We start from the raw sequence: 23,449 nt of genomic DNA on the forward strand, positions 1-23,449 counted from the left end.
TCAAATATAGAAATTGTATAATATAAATTGCTTTCATGCAAAGAAATGTAAGGATTTGAAAATATCTATCTAGAGAAGAAAATAAACACATGCATAACGATAAACGACGAAACAAAATTACCTTCTAGCAGAATATTTCAGGTTTATATTGTCCCATTAAGTCCAAGCTTTCCTCCTGGAGAATAAAAATATATAGTAAGGCAAGTAAAAACGTATTCATGGCATAATAAAAAATTTCATCTGTAAACTCAAACTTGATGAATATATTTACGTTACTAATTTTCACTTCACTGTTAATTTTTCGACCCATATTTATTCGAACTTTTTTACATCATTTGGGAAGTACTATCTACCCTGGAAGTTGCGAATCCTCATTTAGTCCTATTCTGTATGTATAGTTGGTTTATATAGGGTTACCTCTAAATCATCGGCAATAATTTCATCGATACCATTTCATCTACACCAAGTTCACCGATACTCCGACGACTCGAAGTCACCGACGATCGTTCCACAGATTATCATTTCGCCGACATGATCTTTTACCGAAAATTATTATATATCTTTGTCTATTTATGCGCGAAAATGAATACGTAGATAAAGATGTAGAATGTGATCATCTTGAAATGTCGAACGTTGTTTCTCGAAATAATTGTCATTAAAATTGCATCTTTATTTTATATTATTTATTTAGTTAACAGAACCTAGAGTTCCAGAGCCCTGTGTTACAAAGCATATAAAGAAGAGGAGAAAACTAATCTAAGAATATATAGATATAAAAGTACAGGCTGAAAAGTGTGCACAGTAATGTTTAACCCTTTGCCTTACGATTTAAGTTCTATTAACACGTGTCATAAACAGCAACGAGGTCAGTCATACGTCGAGCTATTTCACTGTTTGGTTGAGCCTTCGAAGTTGTGCAAATTGCACATGTTTTTTGATATGTAAATGCATGTATAAGATAGAACTAATTTTGTTTTGCAAGACGTTTGATAAATATTTAGTACCAATTAATCATTGAACAAGAAAGATTTATTATCTCGAAGTAAATAATGAATCGATAACATCGATGTACCATGTCCCTCACACGTGCTGTTTATGTTTGGCCCGATCGACGTACCACGTCTCTTACACGATGTACTAGGTTAAAGAACTAAGGGTAGATCAATTTCATAATCGCTCATTTACGTTTATTGATTGATCCAGAAATAAGATCAACTCTGTCAGCGATATTATTCGCATAACTGCATATTCTGGTGATCGGATCGATAAATCTATGGCGGCACTCGACACCAACTAGTGTCGCATGACGGCAGTGCAGTGGTTAGCGTCTTAGGTTACGAACGTTCGGTACCCGGGTTCAAATCCCGGCGATCGTAGTCCGATTTTTCTTTCCACGGCATCTAATTAAGAAGAAAAGCAGCAGCTCCCCCCCCCCCCCTCCAGCAGCGATATCTACACCAGCAGCAGAACCTATCTCGGCTTTTACACCAGCAGTAGCACTATCACCCACAACTATATCTTCATCTCAAATCTAATATCATTATTAAAAATTTCGATATGGAAAACAGATGTATTGTTTAAAGCAGATTGACCAGTTGATGTAGCGAGGAACAGACTACTAAGTCATTCATAATTTTGAAAAGAATTAAGATGTCAGCCAACTTTCTGCGGTCCTTGAGTGTCAATTGTAGGTGTCTATGGAATACAAACAGTGTGGTAGTTGTAACCCACAGCTGTGAATAAGGTGGTAACCTAGAGAACATAACACAGAACGTAGGAATCTAAGTCGTGATCTTTTAATAAGCTGAACATATTTAATTTAATTTAACGTTTTGATGCAGGAACCATATAACGCTAGCATGTGCTTTACATGGGGTCTAACCTAACAATTGTACAGAATTTTTTTCAGCGTTTAGAGGGTTTCTCAACTCCTTACAAAATCTGAAGATAAAACCAAGTAATTAGTTTGCATCAATGGTGATATTTGTAATATGTTTAGTGTATGATAACTAACCATTATAATAAACGCAAATCGGTCACTGTTGACCGATGACAGGATGGCGTCTCTCAGGACGGAGAATTGTATTGCTTATTATATCGCTGGTACGACACAATGCGCCAGCATATGGTAATTTTTCAATATTTGAGTATATTAAGGTACACAAGATTTGTTATAAATATTAAGATTCGGTTGCAGTACTGCGGTGTCTGAGAAACCTCTTATCGTCATAAACAATTTAAGATAATCAATAATGAAAATTATGAATAATAATGGGGTTAAATGAGGGCCTAAAAGAGCCCTGAGGAATGTATTCCTGAAGTCAATGTACACCAAATTTACACGTTGTTTACTGTTCGATATGTATGCATTGTATAACCACTGGAAATGTTGAGGTTGGTAACCGTGGACTTGTCCGGAATAAACATACCAGGTATGTAAATATGAAACCGGAATTTTTGTATAGAAAATACACGTTTATTGTATGAAAATGATTAAAAATATTTTATTCGAAGTATTGCCCATCGCTAGCTATACATGCCACCTGTCTGGCAATTGGTGGATGCCACGCTAAAAAAACTGTCGCTCTTTTGAGGCAAACCACTTATCGAGCCATTTTCGTACATTTTCGTAAGAAGTGAAGTGCTGGTCAGAAAGTGCGTGTCCCATCGATGCAAATAAATAATAATCGGACGGAACCAAATCTGGTGAGTAAGCCGCGTGCGAAAGTATTTCCCAACTGAACGCTTCAATCGTTTCCTTGACCGGTTTTGCTGTATGTGATGGTGCATTATCATGAAGCAAAATTACTTTGTGTTGCCTTTTTTGATATTCTGGTCGTTTTTCACGCAAAGCTTGATTCAAATCGATCATTTGTTATCGGTAGCCCTCAGTATTAACGGTTTCGCCAGGTTTTAACAGCTCATAATAGATCACACCCTTCTGATCCCACCAAACACAGAGCATTGTCTTCCATCCATAGCGATTTGGTCTTGTAGTCGATGTCGGTGGTTCGCCTGTAGCTATGATGATCTTTTACGCTTAGGATTCTCAAAATATATCCACTTTTCATCGCCAGTCACAATTCGGTGGAGAAATGATTTTCTTTTGTATCTGGCGAGCAGCATTTCGCAAGTGATTTTTCGGTTTTCCTGCTGTCTTTCATTCAGTTCATGTGAAACCCTTTTTTCCACCTTCTGGATCTTTCTCATGGCTTTCAAACGTATGGAGACGGCTTCTCGTGTCACGTTTAATTGATCAGCGAGTTGTTGTTGCGTTTGAGCGTCATCCTCATCCAACAATGCTTGCAATTCGCTGTCTTGAAACTTTTTCGGTGGTCTTCCACGTTCTTCGTTCCTCACGTCAAAATTGCCACTTCTGAATTTTTTAAACCACTCAAAGCACTGTGATTTACCAAGAGCATGCTCACCGTAAGCTTCGACAAGCATTCGATGCGATTCTGCAGCAGTTTTCTTCAAATGGTAACAGAAAATCAATGCTGTCCGCAAATCGTAGTTTCCAGGCACAAAATTCGACATGTTCAACACTATTACAAACTATGCTGTTGTATGAAACTTGTATTGTTCTGAGTCGAAAATGTCTGTGAGATGTCAACAAAGACTTTTGGCATCAATGACGCAGTTTAGTGATAACTACATTATCAGCTAGGGCCATCTATAGGCAAATTCCGGCTTCATACTTACAGACCTGATAAGCTGTTGAATAGATATGTGATTCTTGATGATCGATGTTAATTTAATGGAGACAATTTTCTCAAAAACCTTAGCAAATATATAAAATTTATTAATTATGGATATTGGTCTGAAGATGATAAACCTAGTTTTCTCGCGTGATTTAAGTGATTTAAGTATAGAAGTAATTAGGCTGAACCTTCATTTTAATAGAAAGATTTTAGCGCTAATAGATTTCTGACTAAAACAAGAGGAGGAAAAACACTGCCTATACTGATCATCGAGTCAGTTAAATGGAGCTCGATGGAGCTCATTGAAATATCATGATATTGTGAAAATCAACAAGGAATAGAATACACTGATTCAAAAAATTAGACAAAAGAATCTACGATAGCTTAGTCAAAGCCAATAGTTGCAATTCATACATGGAAAGATATAGGTTAGTTAAATCAGTACGAATTGACAAATTTGCAGAATGACTTTGGGTTTGCCGACAAGGTATTTTCAATAACACGGAGGTAAGCGGGCTAATCATTCATATCGCAGCGTTTACATTCAGATCTAAGGTTAAAAAAATTAAAATCACTCATATTCAAATCATATCAAATTAAATATTCAATCAAATTAAGATCGCTCATATTAACTCATATCGTTAGTCTGCATGCAGGCTTGATGTGAAAATTTTTTTTGTACAAACAATACTTTAAGCTTTATAAAGAACCATCTCGGAAACAACGAACATCACGGAATTTGTAGATTCGTGAAATGATCGTCGGTGATTTCAACGTGTCGGTAAATAAACATTGTCGGCGAACATGGCGTCAGTGAAATTCTGTCTATGAAAACGATCTAAAATGAGGATTTAAAGGTAACCTGCTATAGTCTTGATAAGTCTGACAGAAATTTACTTGAAATTATTTCTGGATTCGTTCAAACTTATAATAAATCGCTATTAATTATATATTGTATGAACAATGTTCAGTTCTTGATGATCTCTTAACATTAATTATCGTTCGTAAAATGTGAATGCAGTCGAAATGGACATTATTCAATCTACATGTTCGATCGTTTAGCTATTTCCTAAATCGGAATATATTAATAATGTATTGTACTACAGATTGCGTTAATGAGACGGTAAAGTCACCGTGCTCATACCAGCAACGATTATTTAGTCGTTGACGTCAACTTACTCTTCTATAATTAGAAACAACATTGAATAAGAATAAGATTAAAGCTGCATATACATGTATCATGTGTAAAAATATGAAGGACTTTTTGCATTTAAATGATTTACATTCGTACGCAACAATGAACCGAATGGTAATAAACAGTGGCAACACCACATATGCAAGCATCAAAATTCCAATTGCGTAAATTGCATAAATTGCAATTAACGACTTTCTAGAGAAACACTTTACCTAAATATACCTAAATATACATAATCTTTTTAATAATGATGTATAAACTATGTATGTAAAAAAATGAATTATTATTATTGTAATAAATAAAAGTATAAATAGAAATTTAAGATAATAAAGTAATATACAGCTGAAAGACGTCGCCGCCTAAATATCTCCTTTGTTTCTCAGGACTTGAAAAATATTTACGGCACAATTTAAATGGTTCCAATGAAGGAATACCCTAAAAGACAAATTTATTTATCGGGTCATTAATATTTTTTCAAAACCATTGATACTTTTTATCTGGAAGCGTAGATTTTGTTCCATTGCATCTTATAGCGGATGGAAAAATACCGAAAGTCAAGTTACCGAATAGTTACCACCTCACCAAATTCGATGCCATTTAAATATGTTATTAAGGACAACTTTGTGGCGGCACTCAACAGCAAATACCACCACTCGACACTAACTAGTGTCGGACGACGGCAGCGCAGTGGTCAGCGCCTTAGGTTACTGTCCTGTTTTTGCGTCCAGGCTTTCAGGACATAAATTAAAATATCGTACATAAGCACAGCGCAACAGCGGCTTAATTTAATTTTATTTAACATTAATAATCTTAAAAAAAAAAGAAGAGAAAAGAATGTAATAATGCATGGCTACGTCGTACCGTCGCGTATCGGTACTCTTGCCTGTACCACCCTACAATTAGAATTCAGCGTTTATTCTGGAAAAAAAATCATGTAAAAAAAATATGTAAAAAACCTGGAATTAATAAACAAAGATAAAAAAAAAAGCGCCTTAGGTTATGAACGTTCGGGACCCGGGTTCGAATCCCGGCGATCGGAGTACCGATTTTTCTTCTACGTATCAAAAGTGGAAGAAAAACAACAGTTACCCCATTAGCGGCATCTACAGTCAGCAGCTACAATTATTACGGACAACACTTACACCTCAACATCATTCTGAACTTCTAGCATATATAATGGGGTGGTGGTCGGTTTTAGCTTTCAAGTTATATACAAAAGTATGCCATAATGATATACATAAGGATGAAAAAAATAACAAATATTCCAGCCCTTGGATTTCAAATGAATAGCAGTATATAGGGTTAAAGAGGCTATTGAAGTGGTGGCAGCGTAAATGAATTTGTAAGTGAATTGATGTATTATTTTTAAGAAATAGACAAATTTGAAGTGTTATTATAAGAATATCGATAATGATGCGTGACACCAACATATATATGATTTGGGCAATTTTATAAAATATTATTTATTTTTTTATAATATTAACTTTATAAAACATAGAAAGAAAATACGCAGACATATGATACCAAACATACTTTTATGGATAACTGGAAAACTAAAATCGATCACCCTATATACGTATATGAAAAAATTATTCAGGATAATGACCTTGACAAGATATTTTTAAGGCATAGAAATCAGTGAAGCGTTAACTATTCGACAACTTCACCAAAAATATACTTTAAGTATGTCTATTATGCCTGCATCATGACCTGGAACTTCTCAGGCTATGCTAGAGTGATATGTACATTTATTGCTTATGTTATAAATGTCCAAAACTAACGTTCATCAGCAGTGATACTTTCTAACACGAACAATTACAGATTGTAATGCACTCTATTGTTTCTGGTAGAGTAGCAGCGCAAGCATTAATTATGCGATTCATCATGTTCTTTGGAGTAGTAAGTTGCTGTTGGTAAATTTCTTCCTTTAGTTTTCCCCAAAGAAAAAAATCTAATGTATCCAGGTCTGGCGAAGTTATTGACCAGCTGTTCAATGTCAGCAGTCGCATTATGTCCAATTCAACGATTTGAGAATTTTTAATTTTAGTCCCCAGTAAAAATAGCCCCAAAAAGGTCAAACAGTAAATAACGATACCTAAAATTTTATTGCGCGAACTTATAGAATTCCTATATATTTGGAAATCAAGATTTCTTCTGTAAACTTTATGAACCAGAGAGAGAACAGAGAACATGGTGAATTACATAATTAGTACTTGTGCCCACATTCCATCAAAAACAATACTTATTCGTGTAAGAAAATTTGTAGCTGCCGAGGGATATCACTTTAGACAGTTATAACATAAGCAGTAAGTTTACATACTATCCTGGCATTGTTTTGCAAGTTCATCACATTTTTAGTTTTCAAGGTCATGATTTAGTCATATTCAAATGCATTTTTCATCCGCTATAAGATACAATAGAAAAAAATGCGCGTTTCCCGGATAAAAAATACCAATGATCTTTAAAAAAAACAATGAAAGGAATCTTACGAAAATATGTGTCTCCTAGGATGATATGTGTCTCCTGCTTTATTGATAACGGAATTTAAAAAATTGTGCCATAAACATTTTTCATGTCGTGAAGAAGAAAGGAGATTTTTAGATAATGATCTCCTCCTTCAGCCGATACACCCTACATCAACTTCGGAAAGGTTTGATGTCTGTGTATGGCATTTAAAATTTGTTTGACTTTCGTTTTCATGTGATTAAAGTTACTCTGTATCGTTATTGTATTTTCCACGATCGGCTATTCTATGTAACATAGCAGCAATTTCTGATATAATAGTATAATAATATAATGGTATTATTGAGTTTCCTGTTTATAAATTTCCTCAACTTCGGTAAATATTTGTTAGCGTTACGTGTCTTATAAAGGTAACGACAAGCATCGAGGTTTCTCAAAAGGCATCGGTCGATAAGCCTAAAGGCAAAGCCAATAGCCACGAGTTTAAACCACGAATTCTAAGAATCAAGAATCGAGAATGTTATAGTTTCAGCTGACGAATTCGCTAATTCATAGTTTCGGGTGACGATAAGGAGCCCGATATCATTTTAATTAATACGCAGGAAATTCGCACATATGATTGATGATACGACGTCATGTTGCATACACCACGTCGCATACACCACGTCGCATGTAGGTAGGATAATAAGCACCTTTATCTGACTAGCGTTCGGCAGGGCTGACACTAGCCATTTTAACACTGAGTGACATTATCTTTCTACACTCTCATATTTGTGACGATGATGTTAGTATTAAACTGATTAAATTAATTAACGAAGAGTTGTATGAAAAAAAAATAAATTATTGCTCTTCAAAATTTTAGCGCTATGAGCAACAACTTTTTACTTAACCAGGAGATTTACTTAAACCAGGAGAAATTCTATATTCAGATTATTATCTGATATGGGTAGCAGATACATTTGGATAACAGAATGTTCGAATAGTAGGTATTCAGATAATGAAAATTCTATTGTATAATTGCACTCTTCGAGACAACAGTAACATTTAAATGCATAATTTCGCTTAACTCGGTTGAGTGACAGATGATGACAAAATAACAAAAAAATATAATTATTATTGTAGAAAAAATAATCTTTAGAATAGAACTTTCTAAAGACCATCTTTGAGCTTTCTTTAATCTTACATTTAGTAACAAACTTAAAAAAATAACTTCCAGATAAATGTAGTTATGACCGTAGTGTTTGAACAAAAGGATCAGAAGTTGTTTATTCTGTGATTATTCTAGATAATTCAAGAATTTATCAGTTAATTCATCGATTCATCGATTTATCATTTAAATTCAAGAGTTTATTCTCGAATTATTGCTTTATACCCGTACTTCGGTTTGTAAGTTGATCTGATCCTATAATCGATTGCTTTGTCTTCTGAGGTTACAGGGATGCGGTACTACAAAATAATTTTTTCCTGATTGTAATCACCGAACGTTTCATCACAACGTCACATTCGTTCTTTTGTCTAAATACTTTTAACTACAATTTAATCTTCCTATGAGATTAATCAGTAGTTTCTTTATATGTACAATTGTCGTGATTAATGTTGCTTCCCATTGGATTTGCTCCCCTTTAGATTTCTGTATATCGTTTGTATCGAGTCGAATGTCTTTTTCAGTACAGGTTTGCTTTCCCATTGATAAAACATATTTTTCAATTTCCTTGATAATTCTTCTATCGTTGTTCTCGCTTTTAGCTTTGAATATTCGATTAATTTTTTATCGAATTTTTATCTTAATTGTACATTCACTCAGGAGGTGAACTTGTTTCTCTAATGCCTTGAATGAATCAGAATTTTCGTAAAATCGTTTCGATAGATCAGTAATGCCGTTGATACTTGTTGTTAAATCCGCATATTCCCAACTGGCGCTTGAAGGGGCGTTTTTCTGTATAAGATCATCTTCACTGTGAAGCAATTTTAATTTGTGCTTCATCATGTTTCTTTCTCTCTCTCTCTCTCTCTTTATCTATTTGCATTATAGTTTTATTTCTCCCTTTAAGTCAGAATAGAGATTAAATTCGTTATGATCAAACTGATATTCATCTGTACCATTCGTTGCTTCTCCCAAATTAATGCTTCCTTCTCCGGTTGATTATTCTTGTGTTCGTCCACGATTCGAATGGATCCACGATGATCTTGATGTCAAAAGTTTGTAACTCCATACAGCGAAGAATCTCTCATAATTTGTTGATCCGTAAAATCCGTTGCAGTATTCAGTCTCATGGACATAACTTTATATAATGACAAAAAGTATAGAAAATCCAGAGTCATAAGGTATTTAAATACTACAAATAAACGCACATTTTCAAACACAAATTTGATCACATAAAGTCACATAACGTTCCATAAAATAACATAAAATTACATAAAGTCAAATCTATTTAAGCATACGATTCACAATTGTAAATTCATAAATGGCACACGTAAGAGTAAAACACTTAATCACACTAATTACGACCGTGAAGATGCACCCCGCTTCTGAATCCTTAAGGGCGTTCTAGTGTTTCTTTATGAATGTACGTACGTAGAACCGCAATAACGCGATGACCGTTTATCGACGTTAAACAAAGTTGCGGCAAACATTTTCTGTAGACGTACGACTTTCGGCGAACCCTGATGCGCTGGTTGCGTAACACACCATACGCGTTAAACCAAAATCATAAAGTTCTACTATTTGAGTAGCACTTGAGTTCCACTGCTTAACATTTGTTCGTTAAAATGTTATAAGTAAAAGATTTACTACAGTTATAAGATTTTGAAACGCGCATACGATAATGAAATTTTTTGCTCCTGTATAAAACCGTCAAGTGTTAAGACAATTTCGAATATGTGTGTAATGTTTTAAAAATATAAATTAAACTTAATACGAATAAACTGAGAATTAAATACGAAATATCAATATTTATTAAATTAACAACATGAGTAATAAAATAATACTTAACTTAAAAAAGATATAAGACAAACGTTTAAATGTCATTTCAAGTGCTCGCGAAATTCTTTAGCAATGAACTTTACATATAATTATATTGCATATAACATACGAAACTATTTTACACAGCAGAACATAAACAGAGAGCAGAGATAGGTTTTAAAATTTTCATGAGATTTCCAGTCATTTTTATAAATGTAAACCTATCTTCCTTTTCCTAAATAAAGTATTTTCGTATCGATAAAATTGATATATTAGTTTGTTCTATAATACTCATAACAAATGCCCTATATTTGTATATTCATTAGTAAAAGTAATTCCGAATGTACTTCATTACTGTACATATAAAAAAAATGAGTTCGTAAACCTACAGCTAAACTTCTAATCTAATCGGAATTAATTTAAAAAATATCCAATAATTTTCTACGTTTCGTACAACAAAGGCTTCTGTACCTTTTCTTTCGGAGATTCAGACACTTGTGTGATTCTTTCCTCTACGGTTTCAGTCGTTCTACTCGCTGGAATTCGTGCTGGAGATGAACCTACAACGTTCAAAAAAAGAACATTTAACTATACACGCGTTGATATACATAAGTATGTATGTATACAGAGCGTTCGACTGTAAGTGTAAAAAGGTTTAAGGTGCGATTCTTGAAAATAATATGAAAATCAAGAATAAAAAATTGCGTTTTCGGCTTTGTTTTTTATTATCATAAATTAAAAATCGGCTGAAATATCTGTGTGCGAGCAAACCTTACGCGAACGAAAGTAGGGCAGTTCAAGCAGCGAGGAACACAGTGGTTCTCAAATGGAACGAAAAATGGATGCCAGCTTGCTTCATACAACTCAAAGAAAAAGTAAACGATCCTGTACGATTTATAAAAAATGCGTTTTATAAAAAAAAAATCGCACATATAACATTAAACCTGCTTACTCATAGAAATTCATAACGATATATCGTTAAATATCGAGGACTACCCTCTGGCATTTCTGAGAGAGAAAGTAACGTATTTTCTAGTCCTTTGCCTACATAAATAATTAGTAAACAACAGCACGTGTTAACAATGTTTATACAAAGTCCAGAAACGCACTGTTATTGTCCCGTTTTTCATTTGATTTGAGGACCACTGTGTTCCCCGCTGCTTGGAACTGCCCTACTTTCGCTCACGTAAGGAGGTTTGCCCGCAAACTGGGATATTTCAGCTGATTTTTAATTGACGATAATTACAAACAAAGCCGAAAACACAATTTTTTATCCTTGATTTTCGTATTATTTTGCCTTTAAGAATCATCTCTTTAACTTTTTTAAAGCTATAGCCGAACAACCTGTATAGTTACATTTTGTATCAGCTAGTGTTTTAGCGTTCACTTTATAAACGAATTGTCATCCATGTTATCGACTGCAAAAAGAATAATCATCTTTTTTAATTATTATTTTATTTCGAAGAATCAGTAGAATCCGTCTTTTTCCGAAAAATATTTTAGTTATTATGTAAAAAATATACTGCTTCCAAAGTACTTATTTATAAATGTCAAGGTTGTAAATATTTAACAATGACGTTGATGAGAACAAAATATACTTGAACTAATTTTTAACGTAAACGTTTGTCTCTATCGTCTATACTGGACTTACCGTTAACTAAGAAAATATCACAAATTTGTAACTTGTGGACAGTTAAACATTCTGTCTACGATGGAATTATTAAAAAACCTCCCTTGAAACCAAATAGGTTTGCTTCCCCAGTGCAACCGAGTCAAGTATTTAGATAGGCTGGTATAGATACCTCATTTTGTACAACTGTGATTGTATATATGTGTCGTTGTTTGTACGTACTTACCATTAAAAGTTTGATAGAACTGTGAAAGATAAGTAAGGATTGATAAACGATCAGGTACAGCACAGGAAGCCATATCTTCTGCATCCAAAAGTGCTGGTATTCCAAGATGTTGCTCTGCAATTCTAAAAGCCAGTTCATTGTTCCCATATATATCGTTCTTGTCTAAACTGTCAAAATCACTGCAACCAATATAAAGAATAGATTATTTTTATTGATTATTCCAGCACATCGCTATTGTAAGTTCAGCAACATTATCGTAGCGCAATTTCAGTACTTTATAATCTCAGTGTTAATAATTAAGTACTAACAAATAAAATATCTATGAAAATGGTCAAGTAATAAAAAAGCTTATGATAAATACATATATTTTGGGTATTATTTCATACACAGGATATTATAGAACACATGAGCCCTATTTCGGAAGTTAATTAAACCTAAAAACAACGAAAAAATTTCATACAAACGTATGCTCTGTCTGCCTTATTTTATGAGATATAACGAATTTTCTGTTTTGATTATACATTATCTGATTGCCTTTATAGAAGCTGCTGAAGATGACCATTTCAAGCATTTCAATTGCATGTCAAGTCAAGCCTATAGACGTCTTGTCATGGATTCAGTTGCACTTAAATGGTTGCTGATCTTTCCTGAATTTGTTGAAATGGTTATTCTATTTTGAACTTTAGCATTTTAACCTTTTGCAACAAGTGGTGCGTACACAATAAATTCATTATATCTCATATACAAAGACTGAGCACACGTTTATATGAACTTTTCCCATTATTTTTAAATGTACAATTAGCTCGAGAAATGGCTCCTACATGTTCCGTTACACCCTGTATAGCACTACAGTATACTATACAGTATACAGTATACTACGAATAGTAGTGAATAATTGTAATAATATGTTCAAAAAGCTAATAAGTATTGAAAAAGGGAAACCAAACTTATACATAATGTATCTTTATATTATTGAGCACTAAATACTAGATAGATCATACACCCCTGACACATGTTTTGCTATCAACCATATCGTATATAACCGGATCGTCATGTGCATTCTAAACTTCCTTTGTCGCTCGATTCCGTAGACATTTACGGTGTAAACAAGCTCACGTCCAGCTAGTTACGGTGCTCCAAATACACTCCATTGATACAAAAATTCAATCACTCTTACAACAGCAAAATAGCAAAAGGCAACAACAAACAATTGCAATAGTTACATATACTAATAGAAAAGACCTATACAATCGAAGCATTTTTCAAAGCTGTACTAACTAAAATTGTTAATTGATTAAAACCTTTCACGAAGATGTAACTTACTAATAAGGGAAGTACGATATCTCGGAAATTCATTAAAATTTGTAACGTTGCAGAAATGTATATTAAGTAGATCCAATGTTACGTAAGTGCATTTCTCATTGTCGATGAAACGAATCTAAGAATGGAAATGTCTTCTTTAAAAAAGTGGAAAATTGTTATATTATGCGAATATCTTCGAAATTGTATTTGACGTTTAAAAGAAGTTAAATACAAGATGCTACAAATAACTTTCTAAAAAGATAAGTGTTATCGTGTAAGTTATATCGTATTAAATAATTCTACAAACTTGAATTGCGATAGAAAAATTTCGATTATAATTTCGGAAGTCCATAAACTTTAAATAGTAATGACAAAACTCGGTTTTGTTTATTGTTAGAACGCGTGGTACACTGAAAATAAGATTATGCGAGTAAATCTATTTTGATTGTTGTTCGAAATTGAACCGAAATTCCTTAATATACGCTCAATGGAGCTAAAATTGTAAAATTCAGATAGGATATAATAAATAGTTAATCGTCGATGAGATAGATTTAAGACCAAGGAAATCTAATATGTAGGTAGAGAAATAATTATATCGATAAAATGATAGATCTCCGTCCGTATTTTATAGTGCTGTCCGGCAAGTACCTGAGAAAGGAAGATGTATGTGTGTATATGTGCGAGGTGTATCCAAAAAGTAAAATCTGATTGGCTACTAAAAACAGGCAGAAATATATTTTCAAATCCTTTTACGGTCCATTGCATTCTACGCGTATTAATTACTTTGCTACGTAATTTTTACCCTTATTAAGGAGCCCAGTTTCTGCAATGAAACGTGCAGCTAAGTCCTAAGCTAAGGTAAGGTGGCACTCAGCGTAAGCATATCTTTTCAAGTTTCAAACGATGTGACACAATTTCGTCACTTTCCATTCCATACCCCATAAATTTTACGGCCACGTTTCCATGAAAGTGTGTCCGAGGTTATATTCACGCTGGACGCCATCTTAGAAGGTACCGTTTTATGAAGCGGGAATACAAAAACTAGAATCTCAATAAGAGTAAAAGCTACGTAGCAAAGTAGTTTAAGATATATAGAATGCAATGGATATCAAAGGTTTTAGAAATAAATTTCTATTTCTCATTAATGCGGTGAACGAAGAAGTGGTCGCATACGTTCGAAGATATTGTCCCCGTCTTTTCTTAACACTAAACCTACCGGCACTTCGTGTATACCTATTCCTACCGTGTGCGGTCAAAATGACCGATAATTAAAGTAATAGTTTTTATGATTTAACTTAGATAATGGTTAATTTATAACTAAATGTATATAAAATAATGAACTTTCATAAAATTTCGTCCAAAACTCCTTTACTTTTGTTTAATTTCAATTATAGACTTAAATAGAATTACACTTTTATTCATATAGAGATATATCCTATTCAATTTCGCTGCATTTTTTACAAATTACCTTATTATCAAATGTACATTTGCCGCATAAATATTTCCAGCATCTTAAACAAATTTTCGTAATTTTGTGATCTTTACAATTTTTTACTTGACAAGTTTTTCGTAGTAATGAATCTGAACTTGTTGATAGTTTTATTGCATGGTTTTTTTCCCGCGATTTTTTATATAAAAGTAATGTATGCACCAGGTTTATAACAATTTTGTGAATTCTCTGTAAATTGGCTCCATACAATAGATACCATTGTAAATTTATTGATTCGTAAACGTTGGCCTCTTTCGCTCTTCTTATCAAATCGTGTAAACCTCATAATTTCAGCAAAGTCATTCCTGCTCATTGTTTTTGAAAAAAATGCAGGTCTCCAAATTGTATTCCACAAATATGAGACATCTAAATTTTTTGCCTAAAATGCACCGCGGGCATATAGCAGAGCAATAAATACATCTAGTTTTGTTGTATCTAGCTCCATCTTAGTCCCCAATACTATAGATGCTTCTTCTTCCGTACATTTTATTATATGATCCCATATACGGTGATCAATGATAAGATAAAATACCGTCTTTACTTGTCCTTTCATTATATGCCGTTTAGCATATTCCTAAAAATATTATGAACTGATATCGTGACAGGTTTGGCACTTGCATCTGTTTCTTTCGAAAACTGTTTCATCGGGCCCAATCTCAATCTCTGCTATCAACGATAATTTCTTTCTTTTTTGCCCTTACGTAAACGCTTACTTATAATATTCAACTCTGATTCGGTTGTAAATAGCTTTTCATGTGTTTCCATGCCGTTTTCAGTTGCTGAAGTTTCTTGTTCATCGCACACTGAGCAGTCTTCTTCTATGTCCGTTATTTTTTTTTTTATACTTTTTTTTAAAAGTCTTAACATTTCTAAGGTAAATATTTATCACAGAATAATACCATGTACGGAATACGAAATTATTGTCAAATTTGATAAGCTTTACTTTTCCTTTTATTTTAGTTTTAGAGATAACAAGTTTAGATGTCGACTGATTGACTAACAAACTGAGATGTATTCTGGTCGAAAGGACGATAGCAATTAAGAATATGGTCTGTGACGGCGATATTTATACGAAAATATTGATGAATATTGGTCGTTTTCCACCAACGGCTACTCGAGGGTGGAGTTGAGAAAAACCCGCTTTTCGCTTGTTTTATCGCAACGAACAATAACCCTAAGCAACTTCTCGACTTTTAAAATGTTTATAACAATGGACTGTAAAAAATGCTAATTTTGTGGCGGTTCCTTAGGCGGTTCATTATTATAGGCCTGAGTTGATATATCTTGACAGTTGGTGGCTATCTTGATCGAGGGATGGATTATGTTTTATGACAAGATTACGGGTGTAACAGCTGTTATTATCTGTTATTATTGATTTTGTTTGTCATTTGACCTTGAGATAGTCTTTTCTTTGTACTGATTGCATCTATTTTAAGAATAACTAAAATATTTTGTCGAGCGGTCAAAATGACCGCTCACGGTAGGCAAGGTAAAGTACAAATTTTTCTCAGAAAATAAAAGAACAAACTAAAAGTAAATACCGAAATATATATTGTATGCATGTTTTAGAAAAAGTCAGAAATTATGAAGCGATATGATAAAGTTTAAATATGGTTAAATTTGTGTAGAAGTTCGAGAGCGGCTTGTTAATTATGCAGAATTCTGGTTTCACGCTCATATACCGTGGGAAACACGTGCGATATTCAGACTGGCTTACGCCAACTCGAACAATCACTAAACACGACAGTTTTTACATCTTTATGTTGCTTATTACATCGCTTTAACTTTTCTATAATATCTATGTATCAGATGTAATAGATGTAAAAGAAATAGAAAATAAGAATTATTTATTTTGAAAAAATCGAAATTACAATTAATTCGTCGTATTCAAAATATTGTTATAAACATATTACTTATTGTAACATTTCACAACATTGTCCATACTTACTTACTTACATAAAAAGGTTAAATCTATAATATAAACTAGATGAGACAAATGGAAGAAACAATCCGTGTATATGTATTAGGTCCAAGAGAAGACGGATTCTACAGTCCGTTAATAAAAAAAAGATGAAAAGAGATGTGATTGTATAAAAGTAAATCTGATCTGCATGTCGCAGAATGTTGTGTTTTAAACGATACCGTACTATGAAAAATTATAAATTATAAAGTGTATTAAACAGTGCTATTATATCGGTTAAAATCATAAATATTAAAATAATAAATCATGGAAATTATACGCTATCAAACGCAAATGGCTAAATGATTATAATATCGTAAAAATGTATCGTAGTATATTGGACTATTAATAAGCCCTTAGAATGTACCATTCACGCTAATAAATTATGGTTTTACTTACATGAGATCAGGTCGGAAGTGATGAATCATTGCACAAAAAGCGAGGCCATCTCTCCAAGAAGTTGTCATATTCTGCACGTTTACATCAGGATAACCCTCAGTTATTCGCCGACACCAAAATTCTAATGCCTTTGTACCTCGCCTTTCGCCCATCTTAAATTTTTGCTTATACTTTATAATCTATCAAATCTTCTTTTATCCTTATATGGACGAGATGGCAATAGTCTGTCCTTGAACCCTTGCACGAGAACTCTGTAATGAATCATAAACGAAAATATAACAATACTTTTTTTCGCGTTGATAAACCACAATCTTGTTTCTTATTCGAAACTTCTAGATATGAACTGTAGTGCTCTTTGAAAGAAAATGTTTCATACAGTAGATATAATGATAATATTCAATCGGTGATTCTGTGAGATAAAATAAGAGGAGAATAAAAAATAATATAATTGCGTTTAAGATTTTGTTTTAATAATGTCATAAACGCATAAAAATGCCCACGAATTGCGAAAAACGCACTCCGAAGAATAACGGAAAATAGCCATGAGTTGAAAATAAATACATGGCGAATAATTATCAGGAAAATTCATACAAATGATGAGTAATCGCAAAAAAATTCACTTTTTATATATATGTCTACGAAAGATACATAACTGCCAACGTGATATAAATCGGTGCTTTTCAACCTTTTCGTATATGCGAACCGATGAAGATAGGAGAATTGTTTCAGGGGTAATTATTACAGAGCAGAAATAAATACTTTATTTATAGTACAACATATGTAATAACTTCTATCTTAAATTCTTTATTTAAAATTTTTTAGCTTCTTATTGTAATAACTTTTATATAACAGTAATTTTATAATAGTGCTTTGTTTATTTGTTCTTAAACATTATATTTAAATAAGTATTACAAAGCATTATATTTAATGAAAATTTCCTGAAATAATTAGAAATCGATCAGTAAAAAAGCTACTAATAAAAGAATTAAAAATTAAAATTGAACATAATAGGATTGAAATTTTTAGAAAATAATATTTGATTTAAGCGGAACTAATGCGAAAGTTCCTGTTGCTTCTTTGCAAGAATATTTGATAACCGCAACTCGAGTGCTGTTCCGAAAAACAAAATACTGCATCGACATCCATTCTGTCTCTTTCTTTCGTTTTTATAAGCTGAGAAAATTTTCTCGCATAAATATATCCCATGAAAGATTTGCTAATCCATTACTTCCTTTATGAGTATCCTCATTTCCAGGATAATAATAGTCAAAATTTTGAACGGTCCTAAATGCTCGCTTATTATTATATCAAATATGAATTTCCGGCTGATGCCTAACAGCTGTCGAAAGATCTCGCAACGGTGAAAACACTCCTATATCTTCTTCTTGTACACGATTATTCCAAGGAGCCAGTTTCTTCTTGAACGCATCCGTTTTATTTCTCAGTGTAAAAATATTTGTACAAAATGCTTGAAGAAAAATATCAAGTTCGTTGAAATGCAATATGCAAGCTTTTATTAATGCGGAATTTTGTTCTCTCCGAAACTGTTTTACTTCTTCTCTCAGTTCGAAAGAACATGAAAGAACCTTTCGTTTTGATAGCCACCTCGCTTCCGCATAGAGAAGAAGATGCTGATGTTGCGAGTCCATACTGTGACACAGCGTCGTGAATAGCTTTGAGTTCAAGTCTCGACTATAAATTTTATTTATTATTTTCACCGCGCCATTCGTCAAAGTGTCCAGTTCGGAAGAAAGCTTTTTGTAATTAAATACTGTCGATGAACTATATAATGGGTGGACAACGTTTCATACTCCCACACATTTGCTCCAATCTGTTAACCCTATGCTTAAAAATATTCATTCAAGATATTTAGTTTACGTAGTGGACTATATAGATTGGAGTCTTCTGTCCCGAAAAGGGTCCGGAGATCTGTGCGAGGATTTTATCAAATTTGAATAGCAACCTTGTTATTCAACAAGAACATTTTGCTAAACTTACAACCCATGATATTAAATGAAACTTGATGTTACAAAAAGATGAATACGTACAGATGATTGATTTGATTTATATTTCGAATAAAACCTAGTTGCGAATGAATGCTGATGAATGAACGATTTTAGGCAGCGGCAGTATTGATGGTATTCTGATCGCAGAACGATCTCAAACAGCAACGGTGAATTTTTTCGGACTCTAACTCTTTTCTTGCGACTGACAACGATCCTTTGTTTCAAACCGGTCCTCCGGCAGTTATAGCTAGTGATAATCGGCGATCATCGTCAATAGCAAATCAACGTTCGAGCTAGGCCTGCGCAAACATAGTTTAGTTTTGGGTGCTTCCTGCTGCTGTGAGTGCTTCCACGCACCTCGCTTCCTGTACGCGGTCGAGTTCATCCAGCCGTGTGCCTGTGTTCCAGGAAGCCACGACATCTCTGCCCGATACATTAATGCTAAAACAATGGCCTGTCGTTGAAATAACGAATTTTTCCCTTCCATAGTTCCTTAGCGGGCAATACAGCAGACATATCCCTACTCGTTGCAACCTACGCTGTCATTCTGGACAGCACTACTCTAAGCGCATAAATAGCAATAACGGTCGGCAGCTATTTAAAAACACTAATATAAATAGCGATATGCTAACGCGGATGCAATATTTTTGCGGGTGCAGATATTTTTTTCGACAAAGGATTGAGTTTTACAAGGAACTTCTCAGAATTCGAATAAGGTTTGCTCTGAGTATTTCTTACTGACTTAACCCCTTGCCATACTTTTACGAGTCTGAGTCGTGATGAGAATTTTGAGCCAAACCTCAATATCATAAGTTGGGCTCGCGGTTTAACTTCATGTCAAACGCGAATATCACGAGTCTCACTCGTAGTCTTAATCTCGGGCCAAGTATGATTGTATCGAACCATGTCTTTTTTCTAAACACGGGCGCGGCTATCTACGCAGTCAGTCGCACGATTTCATGTTTCAAGTTCCAACATTCTGTCTCCGTCGCTTCGCCTCTTTTCCTGACCATTCGGGCACAACGTTTGGGCCCCGATTCTTTCGAGTTAAATGGTATAGCAAGGGGTTAACAACAAACCGAAACTCGCTTGTATGAACTTAATTTTTTTTTTTTTTTTTTCTTTAATTCCAAGTTGTTCTACGTTTCTCCAACATGGTTCCAAAAAAATAACAGTTCCAAAAAATTCATCTCGAAAAGTATCGAGCCCCAAATAGTAGATTTAGAGTACGATGCAATAAAATAAAATTTGATCTTGAAAATTATGCTCGAGATAAATTTTCCACGAACTTTTTTCTACAAATTTCTACTGATCCAGAGGTGTAAAATCACACTACGGTAGTTTTTATACTTACTTTTTATGCACCCTGTACACAAGTATGTTTTTTTTTTTTGTTATATTTTTCAAAGTATTAATTTTTGTAAGGTGTTGCCATTTGTATTTTTATACTTGAGACATTTCGAAAAAGGCCGGACTCATTTCATTAATTTTGAAAGCTGTTTTTCGTAGTAGATTCTTCTCATTGGCGAGTCTGTCATGGCGAGTGGTGGGACAAGGCTCGGGAGAGGCGCTTCAGAGTAATGATATCTTTGACCGAAATTATACAAACCTGAAATTCTTTTATGTATTATAGATATCATAAATTGTTCAAAAAAAGCCGAACAGCCCTCTTAGCTGCAAAACAAAATACGCTTGCCACTTGAACCAGCATGTCAAAAAAAACGAAGTACAAATGAAATTTGAATTCACACCTATTGGTTACAGTATAAAATGTAAGAAAAATGTAGTTTGCTAGTCTTCTAGCGGGATAAATGCTGCCATTCGAAATTTAAAGGGGCGAATGCACTCTTAGCCAAATAATCTAATTTTTTGTCATGCATATTAACTTGTATATGAAATTTACTTCATAAGATATTGGAAAAACGTATTTTGTATGTACGGTTGTGTTTATGCATGTACGATTATCTTTGATATGTACTGAATATTTCTGTATTATTTTGCCACGATATTCATGGATAAGGAGGATTTGGATATCGAATGCGTAAAAAAGTGAATTCTAAAGAATATGATGTTTATTACTCCCTTAATATTTACTAATATTCCAAAGATGGCCATCTTTTACAATCATGCACCAGCCTTATCGATGAGTAGAGCTCGGGTTCGCCGCGCGTCCATGCATTCGTCTGTTCGGATAGATCACTCTACTTCTGACAGACAGCATTTGTCCTGTTCCATTGGAAGACTGACAGACTATGTTTTTCTTACATCTACCTATACTATAAACCTATACTATACTATAAACGTTAATGATTTAAGTCAAACAATACTTCTCTTTTTTGTCATACTTGCTCAAGTTTTGTTCCACCGGTAAGATGGCAGACCAACTTCTTTAGACATTTCACGATGTCCACAATTCACAAAAAATAAGAGCGTTAATGATTGAACTTAACGATACTACTTTTTTTACATAATTAAGTGACTCCTGTCGAACTTTGCCCTGCGCGTATCCAGGCAGACTTCTATTTTCCCTATATGTGGTACAGAAATAGTAGAGTAACAGTAATATTAAAATAAATGTTAATAAGTTGGCCTAAAGTTTCTGTCGCTACCGAGCTATTAAAGTCGCTCGAGTTAATAAAATTCAATTTCACTATTATCCTCGCTTATATTGTGTTATGTTATATTATCGAATATTATTGTTGAACAGGGAAATATAAAATAACCTCGTATTATCCATATATAGTATGTATATAATACGCATTCTTAGATGTTAGTTATACCCGTTTTGAATGTGTATACATAAACGCTTCAATTTTAGCCAAACATTACTAGTCACCTAAACGGATATACCCCCCCCCCCTTCGCCACGTTTAGGTCAAGTCCGAGTTTCCATTATGTTCCCTTTCACTATTGCGCTGTAAAATTTATAAGCATGCTTCATGACATACTTACTTAATTCACAGTAACGAATATTATTGAACTATACTTAACATTAATAACTATCGATCTAAAATATAAAATAGAAAAGCATAGATTGTTAACCTTCTTGTATAAACACACTACTAAGCTATAAAGTACCAACGACACAGCTTTAGCTAGTCGTACTTATTTAAAAATTTATAACAAGAATAATATTTATACTTTTTAAACATTATCTGATATGATGAATATGACAAAGTGTAATATAACATTTGAAATAAACTTATATATTATAATTTAACGTTAATACAAAAATAAATGTACTACGATATAGTAAAGCTTTCATTATAAAAAGGAAATTTAAATCGATTGTATTCTATAATTTATGTTTTAGATAGTTGCGATCGATAATATAATTTATTACATACATTTATAATTTATAATTTCGGAATATCGTTTATCATAGGAATATAAAATTCAATACAACAAAATTAACATAACAAGTTTGTAGAACATTTAATATAGTATGATAAAAATACTTGACACAATTACATTCTGAGTGTATACCTACTGTGTACAAGGAAATCAGAGTACAATTTAAAATTCGTAAAACAAATATTATCCACAAAGATATACAAAATATATAAACATGCTGTGTTCTTTTACAGAAAATATACATAAGAAATAAATTTGACTGAATAAAATCAATTAATCAGATAAATTTATTAAGGCTTATTAGCACACAGACACATGAACAAAGACGGACACAAAGAAAGCTCCTACTAAAGGTGTTCTCAGATAATTAATCATATTATCAATATTTCAAGGATGTCAACGAATATGCAATTTGTCAATAAATATTGACAATATTGTATTGATTTTAGTTATTTTTTTTTTATTATTTATTTAATTTCTATATTTCGGCTTTGAATAGCTTTCAGCTATCAGCATCACGATCACATTAGTCTTTGTTGATCCTTTTAGTTACGAACCTTGAATTATTAACAATATATATTGATAGCCTGAGTGCACACTAAGAAGGCTTAACAAATATTTTTGCATAGTAACTTAACTTAATAATCAATATGATAATCAACAGATAATATATTTAAAGTTACAAAAGAATTATATATTTTTGTTGCTGTTTAGAAGCAAATACGTCATTGATAACAACAATATTACTAACTATTAATTAAT

The 23,449-nt window shown here is 33.2% G+C and overlaps 1 protein-coding gene and 1 long non-coding RNA gene across 5 annotated transcripts in view; one reads left to right on the top strand and one right to left on the bottom strand.

The window, feature by feature from the left end:
- Positions 1-23,449, bottom strand: part of LOC100649179 (EH domain-binding protein 1) — a 48,456-nt gene that overhangs the window by 15,942 nt on the left and 9,065 nt on the right. For 2 of the 4 annotated variants that reach the window (XM_048408384.1, XM_003397443.4), the window contains exons 2-4: positions 17,328-17,578; positions 12,178-12,356; positions 10,793-10,881 (exon numbers count right to left, since the gene is read on the bottom strand). In XM_048408384.1, coding sequence (XP_048264341.1) covers positions 10,793-10,881; positions 12,178-12,356; positions 17,328-17,479 — 420 coding nt within the window. In that variant the 5' untranslated portion in view covers positions 17,480-17,578. Of the gene's footprint in view, positions 1-121; positions 176-10,792; positions 10,882-12,177; positions 12,357-17,327; positions 17,579-23,449 lie in introns of those variants that run through there. The other 2 variants (XM_048408385.1, XM_012311622.3) reach the window with 2 other exon arrangements.
- LOC125385607 lies at positions 1,969-2,566 on the top strand. The gene is made up of 3 exons (XR_007225075.1): positions 1,969-2,128; positions 2,198-2,432; positions 2,515-2,566. It is a non-coding gene; the product is annotated as an uncharacterized LOC125385607 (long non-coding RNA).

Source organism: Bombus terrestris, chromosome 9 (assembly GCF_910591885.1).
Source record: "Bombus terrestris chromosome 9, iyBomTerr1.2, whole genome shotgun sequence".
In the NCBI taxonomy this organism is placed as follows: Eukaryota; Metazoa; Arthropoda; class Insecta; order Hymenoptera; family Apidae; genus Bombus; species Bombus terrestris.